At 40.2% G+C, this 9,907-nt stretch overlaps 2 protein-coding genes across 2 annotated transcripts; both read right to left on the minus strand.

Moving 5' to 3' along the window:
• Positions 1 to 165: 165 nt before the first annotated feature.
• On the minus strand, positions 166 to 5,023 carry LOC136425364 (uncharacterized). Its single transcript, XM_066414216.1, has 8 exons — positions 4,932 to 5,023; positions 4,679 to 4,777; positions 4,073 to 4,223; positions 3,797 to 3,850; positions 3,219 to 3,381; positions 2,809 to 2,971; positions 1,980 to 2,124; positions 166 to 1,140 (listed from the first exon to the last, which is right to left on the minus strand). The coding sequence occupies exons 1-8, from the start codon at positions 4,941 to 4,943 to the stop codon at positions 965 to 967; spliced, it is 963 nt and encodes a 320-aa protein (XP_066270313.1). The 5' UTR covers positions 4,944 to 5,023; the 3' UTR covers positions 166 to 964.
• A 71-nt stretch (positions 5,024 to 5,094) lies between these two features.
• Positions 5,095 to 9,879, minus strand: LOC136425161 (uncharacterized). The gene is made up of 10 exons (XM_066413958.1): positions 9,861 to 9,879; positions 9,396 to 9,520; positions 8,727 to 8,871; positions 8,331 to 8,490; positions 7,842 to 7,972; positions 7,033 to 7,257; positions 6,410 to 6,497; positions 5,950 to 6,080; positions 5,530 to 5,580; positions 5,095 to 5,114 (listed from the first exon to the last, which is right to left on the minus strand). Exons 1-10 carry the CDS (start codon positions 9,877 to 9,879, stop codon positions 5,095 to 5,097), a joined length of 1,095 nt encoding a protein of 364 aa, XP_066270055.1.
• Between the last annotated feature and the right edge of the window lie 28 nt (positions 9,880 to 9,907).

Consider the following 9,907-nt stretch of genomic DNA (forward strand, 5'->3'; position numbering starts at 1 on the left):
AAGTGCTGTAGGACATTTTTTTTGCACTGAATGGTTGTAGAAAATAATGACCTTGTAATGTTCAGGGCAAACATTTTATGAAAAGTATCAGATTTGAAATAAGTAAAATAACTTAAATAAGCATAAAGTTATCCGATTTAACATACTAGTAGGCAACACAACAAGCAAAATGATCAGATTTAACATAAGTGACATTAAGTACAAAATCATTAGCTTTATAGCAAGCAACATAAACAACAATATTGTCGGATTGCACAAAAGCAACAGAAACAACAAAATTGTCGGATTGCACGAAAGCAGCATAAAACAGAAAATGATCCGATAATAAGCAGCAGCAAACCTCAGAAAACATAAAATAGAGGAAGAAGAGATCACCCCAGACGACACGTACACACAAAATTGATCTGGAGGATATTTCTTGATATATATGTAACACTCTTCGGATTAAAAACAAAACCGTGTCCTGTACATCAGCGGTTACATAGACCGATTATTATGATATGTGTTATGTATATGTAGTGACGCATTGCAAAATTAAAGACAATAATTAGATTTTTGGACTCTTAGCAACTTCCACTGGTACTGCAGTGGAACTGCCGGCTTCTTTAAAGGCAACCAAAGCAATATTAGGGCCCAAAATATGGAAATGAAAAAATGCTAAACTCTTTATGGTAGTGTCATTTCCTATCACTATTTAGCACATTTGCGCGAGAACTTCATACTTTGAGTATTTCAAAACCGCGCAATAGCGCGCCGTAAGATGATTCCCTTAGTTTCGCAAGCCTACAAAAACCCTGGCGACGATTATGACTGAGTTTTAACATCACAAGGACGTCGTATTTTTGCATGATGGACGTCGCTATACATTATGATAGTGTTGTTTGAACTAATCATGTGTGGAAATGATTGAAAAAATTCACTTTCAAAATTCGATTTTCGGGCCCTTATATTGTTCGTATTTCCTTTAATCCTCCTCATAAACCGGGTTTGTCCGCGCCCCTGGCCAGTGCTGCGGTTGTTCATGTCTGAGCAGTCCAAATAAGGATGGTCGCCGGGCACGTCCTGCACCTAAGGTTGGTGGGGGTAATGCAAACAAGGACGGTCGGCGATATGCTCCTGGCGACAAGTCAGCATCGGGATCTGTAAAAGGAATAAAAAACTTAGGATATAGGAGATTCTTTGTCCACAACCAGGTAATCTCACCTGCTGACGTTTCGGTGTCTGTCAGATATCTTCCTCAGAGCTTCTGACTGGAGTACTGCTTCTCGCCACTATAAGTAGCCGATGTAGGTGGTGCTTTTTCACAATCCCAAACGAGGCTAATCTTGTACCCCCCCCCCCCTCGTCCTGGTTCATCACTAGCGGCGAGAAGCAGTACTCCAGTCAGAAGCTCTGAAGAAGGTGTCTGACAGGCACTGAAACGTCAGCAGGTGAGATTTATTCATTTATTTGTATCAGGCCCATGGCCCATAAAAACAGACACAGAACAAAGATTTCCTGGTTGTGGACAAATAATCTCCTATATCCTATGTTCTACCAACCTGATAAAAATTATTTTCGAAAATATAAACTTGTTACAATAAAGACTCGTTATACTGCTGCTTCAGTCTTTAGATTGGTAATGAAACACCAATTCATCATTATTATTTTATCACTGTGAAATGGAGCTAATGTTTTCAGTCCGTCTGTCTGTCTGTCTGTCTGTCTGTTTGTATGTATGTGAAAGCGAGTTTCAGTAATGCGCCAGGCTCCAAATATATTCCACAGGTATAAAGAAAATGAATGTTGCTGTTGATGAAATCAGAATTCCGAGGATAGCATGTGAGAGTGAAGCAAGTAATGTGTGCGATGAATATTACATGGTTGTTATATGTTGTCAAGAAATGTACAAAAAGAAGTATTCTTTGGCATATAAATAACGATTAAAGCGTAACAAGAATGCCCCAAAAATTAAGTTTGATAACAGAAAAATATCTGACCAGGATATTCGATTTCTATGACGTCAGCCCTGCCACTTCCGGTTCCTTTGGTGCGCATCGTGAAGGATGCTGGGTAAGGAAGCCGCGCCAGGTAGTGTAGTAGTGTCCGCATCCGGTGATAGACCATCGTCAGGAACTGAAGCAACTGAAAATGTAGCAAGGTAATGTTTGAATGGCACGACTTTAATAAGATCAATTAAGATATGGTACTTTTTTAACAAAAAGCTAGTTTCAAATAACGTGATTTTTGTTACTCTTTTACCGTGGGATGAAGCAATATTTTTGACGTCCGCCATTCTCTGTCTGTCTGTTTGTCCGTCAGTATGTATGTTTCTATCTGTCTTTCTCTATATATACATGTCTCCTAATTTGTCTCTCTGTATGTACTAGTGTCTGTGTGTACAATATTGCAAGATATTTGTCGTAACAGGCAGCTATATTCCGAATTAGCAATCATTTCAACCCAACGAGGTGAATGATTTTTTCTGTGCCTGTTTCTGCGGTGCAGTTTCTGCTGATACTTCTAGAGGGCGCTTAAGCTTCTGAGGTTACAGCTGTACATCACACCCTAAAAAGAGTAGAACAGAACTCCTGAAGCCCCTCTCTCACTGGACCCGCGGCACGCTGGCGGCGTCGCTGCGGCCAATCGAATTGACAAAGTACTCAACGAAATTCATCGACAAAAAAAATATCTTTTTAAGCTTTGTGTGTTTTGTTGTCTTTTTGGTCATACTTGATATCCCCATTATAAAGTCAAGGTAACACAAATCCATTTTGGGACGCAGCGACGCCGCCAGCGTGCCGCGGGTCCAGTGAGAGGGGGGCTTACCTGTAACAGACCGAACACCAGCAGAGACAGCAGACTGAGCGGGTTGCCGTCCCACAGTCTGAGCTCGGGCACGTACGTCAGGGACACGATCAGTGTGATCCACATCACGTTCAGCACCAGCAGGACCCGGATCCACGAGTTACGCAACTGCACGAGCTGCGTTCTGCAATCATAAGATAGGTCAAAATAAGGATCTTTGATAGATAGGTAGAATTTGGACGATCAGGGATAAGTTAACTTGTATACAAAATCTATTCGGTTGGTGCCAAATATCTTAGTTTCCATTACCACATTCTATGTTGTCCTGACACATTGTAATAGGCACTGGCAAGTTTGGTTGCCCTGGTTGTATGTCTTTCAAAAAACAACCATAGATAAAAGGTACATTAGTTTTGTCTGAGTCCAATTACCTGATGTCTGTATCAGTACTGAAGAGCGCGATCTCCGGGTCCAGGCACTCCTGACGTAACTTGTCCCAGAACTTGAACTCAAGTGACCTCGTGCTGTCGTGTTGCATGATGATCGTCTTCACCTTCTTCATGATGCTCTTGACCAGGTGTATTCTTCGGCCAGCTTAAGATATAAGGATTCGATGAAGAGAAACATGTCAAACGAAGTATAGTAAAAGAAAAAAGACGGCTGCCATGAAAGTAATCTGTCAAGAGATAATTACGGAATACATTATGAAAAGCATTTACAGTAGAAGCCAGTTGAATACACATCGGATGAACGCACATTTCTGTTAATTGCACGAAATCAAAAAATCCCAAACCGGTTCCCATTAACTACATTGTTTGTAACTCCGCATATATGCACGGTGCATCTTCACCAATGTCAGATAACTGGACCAACATTTGCTAAACATCGTCGACAAGATATCTATTATTGAAAAAGGTGCGTAGAAAATAGACAAACGCGGTACTAATGAGCCAATAAATTAGTTATGATAGCTTTATCAATATCAGGTTCAAAGAGAAACAGTACATACTTTCTTCTGGACTCTTCATCTTCTTGATAGCGTTGGAAATCCTCTTGATATGAGCTGGGAAGAAAAACAATAAAAATGCAAGATGGAAGGTATTACTGTTAGTATAAAAAAACGTTTGCTTTCAATCATACAGGCGGGGAAAAGAATACTTATTATCTTAATATCATCTGTAATTGAAGTTGAATACGATTACACATTAGATCATTAATGCTAATCGTCATATAGTCAGGCCAATTAGATGCTTAATTCCTATTGGTTACACAGCTAACAACATACCCATTTTTGTTATCTTCAGCTCGTGCAGCAGATCATTCACGTCCGTGGACTTGAGACTGGCCAGGTGATCCTTGGAGATGATTCCGTACGTTTCGAAACTGTTGATGTACTCTTCCATACCGATAGACTCTAGCCACTGCCGACAGTTTTCCTGCGGCAAATAAACAAAACTGATTTAAGTCAACGAGATACACATAGATTTAAATGTAAGTTCATAGATGACGATTTAGCCGAATCAGCTACTTATTAAGTATTCTACCGGTAGAATCGTGAACGCAATCTCTGTCGACAGAAACTCCGATCGGGGTATACATTGTTAGAATCGATGATTACACATAGTCACTTAGAATCACCGATTGTATGGGCAGATATCCTGATCAAGATCTTTGATGACAAAAGCTCCAATCGCTATCTCTACCGGTAGATTAATACCCTGACATATACACGGCAATATCCTTGAGATTATGCTGAGAATATACGTTTCCAAAAAAACATCTTCTAGACCATATTTGGACATTCGTTCATTCTGTACAACTTTATCTCCAGGTCGTTCAACGATGTATGTCCGATACTGTAAAAATGGGTTTGAATTGAAGATCATCTTACCGGGATGGTGTCATCTAGCTCAGACTCCGGGAGTTTCTTTATTTCCTTCATGAGAACGTTTTGATGCAGCTTTTTGGTAATGCCAATAGCCTCAAGATCCTAGTGCATGAACATGAAGTAAGAGTTGTTTTAACAGGAGTGATCGTATCTGATACTGTGATAAAAGTGCACATATTCCAACACAGGAACAGAGTACATGAACCCAAATGCAAAATTTTTCGAGGAATAATAGTTCAAGTATCGGATCACAAACCCTGTTCGTCATCCCAAAAATGAACGACGTGTTCTCGTATCCGTGCTCCCTGAACTTTTTCTCGTACTTTTGCTGAAACGAAGATGGTAAAGTCCAACGTTAAAGATATAAGACAGCGTCAATAGCACAACGATATTAAAAGTAAACAACAACATTAGGAATTTCACGAAGATACGAGTAGGCCTGTAAATATGGTAAAATCAAGTACTTGTTTATTTATTATATTGATTCTATCAATGGCATCAATTATATCAATTACATCAAGTATATCAATTATATCATTTATATCATATATATCATTTACCTTTATCATACTATTCATATAATCTATATCATTTACATTGTTTATTATTTATTTATTGTCTATTATTAATTTTTCATTATTTATTTTCAATCATTTATTATTCATATATTGACCTTACCCTTAATTCGTCCGGCCATTGGCTTGGAAGAAAATCGCTGACGTCGTGTATCAGCTGCTGGCTGACCCTTCTGGCGAACATACGGTGGTGCCCACGCAGTGTCCCGTGTATGGATGGCCGGTGCCCCTGCAGTGTGCCATGTACCGACGGCCGGTGCCCACGGACCGAGCCTTTACCTGATCCGCCCCACAGACTGCTCTTGTTTGCAGGAGCTGGGTTCACGTCACCTTTGTTAGAATAGAAAGAAACAATGATTTGATAATAAGACTAATATGAACGTTATAATATAACGGTAAAGGTACAACGTAGCACATTTAGGTGCAATGTACCGATATATCAGGACCTCAACTTGGGAGGACTAGAAGGGGGCGTCGATCTTTCGTTCCTGTGCATGGAGACCCTCAATCGTCAAAGAGTTGGCGTCAAACTTCTGTACGCTTATCAAGAAAGGATGGTGTGACCAAATTCTTGGGGACATCACAAACTCAAATCCTTCCCTTCCGTCACTTAATGGTCAAGCACCAAAATCAAGCCTCAATAAAATGTGAATTTTATGTACAAAGTCTTCGTACCAGCAAAGTTATGACATTTCTTACCTAGTGGCGATTGGCTCTCACTCTGCTCGTCTTCTGATCCACTCTCGCTCCCGACAGTTCCCTGATCGTCAACGTCATAGTTGGAAATCTCCTCCACTGATGGCTGCTTACTGTCTTCTCGCCGGCAGCAGCTTTGTTAGGAAGTTAACATGGATCAACTAAGGATTACTGTATGTTTGTTTTGTTTGTTTGTTTGTTTGTTTGTTTTATCCCTGTTTATAGAATTTTTTAAAGGAAACTACAAATTCAAATAAATATACGGAAGATGGATATACATGAGGCATAACAAAACCAAGTAAAAACCAGGACAACTTGTACTCAGACAAAGAAATAACATAGCCTCCCTTAAATCATCAACTGCTATTTGCCAGCAGTCAAAATATTTTCATCAGGATTACCATTTAACTTCTGCCACTTACAATTGCAAATTAAACCATGTTCTCGTCTCTACAACACTGACCTGCACAGAGTTCTGCATAAGTTGGAGATCACCTCGATGACACTTTTACCTCCAACTGCCACACCTGGCACTTTTATTTCTCGTGTACCTGAAAAGAAAGCACAAAACGGGCTATGAAAGACAAAACTGTAAGACAGTTATGTTAATCCAAGGAAAATGTATACTACTGTTGTACGCCACCCGTTACTGATTATATATTATACGACTGCTCACTATTAACCACAGCAACGACCCGAACAAGAATGTTACAATCGAGTTCGAATGTTCTTTGTTTCCATCGAGCTACAATGTTCGATGTTTCCAGTTCGAGCTCCATAGCCACTGAAACTCGAACGTTCGATTTTTCCATCGAACTCAAACGTTCGAGTCTACCGTCGAGTTCGAATGTTCGAGTCTTCCATCGAGTTCTAATGTTCTTTGTTTCCATCGAGCTAGAACGTTAGGTGTTTCCAGCTCTCAAGCCCCATAGCCGCTGAGATTTCAACGTTTGATTTTCCATCGAGCTCGAACGTTCGGGTCTTCCGTCGAGCTTGCAGAAAACGTTTTTGCTGCCAGTTAAAACCGTATTCAACATTGATTCGTGTGTCAGTCTACGTGAAAAGTGGTTTCAATCATGCCCTTACCCCAGGACCTATCCGTCATGTTACATACGCTGTAGATGGTCATCAGGATGTATCCAGACGGCAAACTCAGCAGGTACACGAACCCGTACAGCAGTTTGTGGAACTCTGACGGATGCAGCAGGGCCGTGAGGAGGTACAGAGCCGCCAGACTGAGGAAGTAGATCACGCTCATCGGCAGGGGCAGCCGATCCAGGATCGTGGACGGCGGTGTGCTTGTTACCGCAGCTAGAGAAGCAGCAAACAAACAATACAACATCTGATGCCATCTCTATATATATGTGTCAAACAGGCACTCTTATCACGTTGATGAAGGTTAGACATCTAGGTAATAAGATGCGCCAATAACAGAACTTTACTCAAGCAACTGGATAAGATTTTAAAACAGTCAGACGTTTCAGACAGCATCCACTGTCTTTCGTCAGTCACCGAATCCGCTTTTTTTCGTCAGTCACTGACGAACGATCGCGGATGCTGTCTAAAACGTCTGACTGTTAAAAAAACAAACAGTTGCTTGAGTAACTATTTTCGGCGTAAGATCTCTTATTGTTTGCCTAAATTCAATGATGTGGCAATCAACAGTTCCAGCTTTCAACAAGAAATAAAAGCCAATTTCTACAACATGAAAAAGTATCTCGTGTGGGCGCCATACATCTGCGTCTAGAGTAACTTGGCCATGTATGCTGTTTAAGCACTGCACATGTATTTATAGTCTTTCATTGCCATATATAGAGACATACTATACACGAATTCTGGTCCGCAGAGTTCCCCATATCTAACAAATGAGACATTTTGTTTAAAAAACGGCTTACCGTTTTCATCTCTGAGCTTGACGAACTCTCTGAATATGAGCTTACAGTCCCTCTCCTTGGCAGGATCTCCGTTTTGCATCGCGAACACGTCACACAGCGTCTGTTCGTCAAACAGGGACAGCTGGAAGCCACTGAGGAATAACAAAATGAGAACAATGTGTAACACAGATGCACGTGATTTCAGATTGATTGAAAGATCATAAACATGAATCATGTTAGAAAATAATAGGAATAAATGGAGAAGACTGACTTCCCCCAAAACAGCGTTGTTTTCTGCCAAATAAACATGTACATGTAATGGTCTCCTTTTAAGTTCTAAAAAATGATTTAGCTCATGGTTTTAAGATCTATGTGAGTATTGTAGTGTATATATCATGTTTTTATTTGTTAATTTCTGTGTACGCGGATTCTAACAGCAATTCGGCCAGTTTGCTGCCACTTTTGAGCGTGTCCTGATTTAGATTAATATACTTAGCATTTTGCGTTCACCTGTATTGTGTGAAGTGGCTGGATATATTACGAAACTGGTCATCTGGCCCAAAACACTCCTTCAACCATGTCGAAACGTTGTCCTTTGACCATTCGAGAGGTCCCTCGCAGGTCAACGTTTTGCAGTCACCACAGCCAATATTCTCACAGTCAAGACAGCCTGTGGGAAAAGAAATAGACATGTTTATTTGTTTGTTTGTTTATTTGTTTGTTTGTTTTACATGTGAAACAACATCGACTACATTCTGAATCAAAGTTGAACTTCAACTGCCAACATATCACGGAACGTTTATAAAGGCAATCTATAAATGGACTTCATTGGACAACCGTTGTATAACGTGCAAAGTTTAGATGTGTGAGAATATTTGGCTAAGACATGACTACATCTAAACGTACTTTTCAAAGCGTCCGAGATGTGGTTGGCGTTCTGCTGTTTTAGCCTGGCGTCGAGATTCTGGAAGGCCGTCACCATCTCGCGCGCCTGCCCAATCAGCACGATCACCATAACTACCATAAACACCATCGTCAGAACCTTCGCCCACTGCAACATGATGGTAAAGATCATGTTCATCCATGAACATTAGACATCCATGTCCATAATATACTATCATTTCTTTTGGCATCATCATCACTACTATAAACACCATGGTCAGAACCTTCGCCCACTGCAACATGATGGTAAAGATCATGTTTATCCATGAACATTAGACATCCATGTCCATAATATATCATCATTTCTTTTGGCAGCATCATCACTACCATAAACACCATGGTCAGCACCTTCGCCCACTGCAACAGGATATATAAGACCATACGTTGGCGAAGATTAGACATGTACATAATACATCGATATCTATTTGTCCTACTTCCGAAGTCATGTATGCCTAAGGGTATAACTACCTTTACCATCGATACCAGGGAAATTACATTCGCCCACTGCAAGAGGATTGAGAAGGTATCACAAAACTTTATTGAAAGTAATATAAGAGTACAAGGCGTAGTTAAGGTCATAGCCATGATGAGTTACTATCAGTATGATGACAAGATGTTTTCATTGAAAAATACCTTGAGTTGAGTGTCTTGCTTGGCGTAAAGGCACAGCACTCCGTACCCGATGAAGATCAGAGAGAACACAATAACCGTCGGCAGGATTCCTCCTTCTACACTGCCAACCACCAACTCCAGGCCAGCTGAATGATGAAGACAATAAAAATCATTATAACATTTCTTCTGATCAACTGTCAATAGATTGACCTACACCTACGGAATTATGGCCCACAGATATCCGATATACATATTTTGATCACCATCATATGTTTAAAAAGATAGATAAAAAAGTATATCTCGATGGTTATTTGACACAAATCTAAGACTTTCCCTATCAAATAAGCAAACTAAAGTGCTTATTTCAATTAGGCTAAAGGTAGCCTTCAGAGATGATAACTCAGAATATCTATCAAAGATCCGTTCATATTTTTAGTGCTGGATTTTTAATGACAACTTTTAATGACAATGTGTTGACATGAGGACCATCAGGACATTTTGGCATTTGTAGTAGAATGTCTAACTTTGAACAC

Source organism: Branchiostoma lanceolatum, chromosome 19 (genome assembly GCF_035083965.1).
Source record: "Branchiostoma lanceolatum isolate klBraLanc5 chromosome 19, klBraLanc5.hap2, whole genome shotgun sequence".
NCBI lineage: Eukaryota > Metazoa > Chordata > Leptocardii > Amphioxiformes > Branchiostomatidae > Branchiostoma > Branchiostoma lanceolatum.

What these genes read in the sequence shown, in the direction of transcription:
- LOC136425364 (XM_066414216.1), bottom strand. An exon ending in GCTGAAGATAACAAAAATGG is followed by an intron (nt 3,851 to 4,072) that starts GTATGTTGTTAG and finishes TTTTCTTCCCAG; the next exon opens with CTCATATCAAGAGGATTTCC. An exon ending in CATAGAAATCGAATATCCTG is followed by an intron (nt 1,141 to 1,979) that starts GTCAGATATTTT and finishes TTCCTTTTACAG; the next exon opens with ATCCCGATGCTGACTTGTCG.
- LOC136425161 (XM_066413958.1), bottom strand. An exon ending in AGCAAGACACTCAACTCAAG is followed by an intron (nt 8,872 to 9,395) that starts GTATTTTTCAAT and finishes ATCATGTTGCAG; the next exon opens with TGGGCGAAGGTTCTGACGAT. An exon ending in CAGTCTGTGGGGCGGATCAG is followed by an intron (nt 5,115 to 5,529) that starts GTAAAGGCTCGG and finishes CCATATTTACAG; the next exon opens with GCCTACTCGTATCTTCGTGA.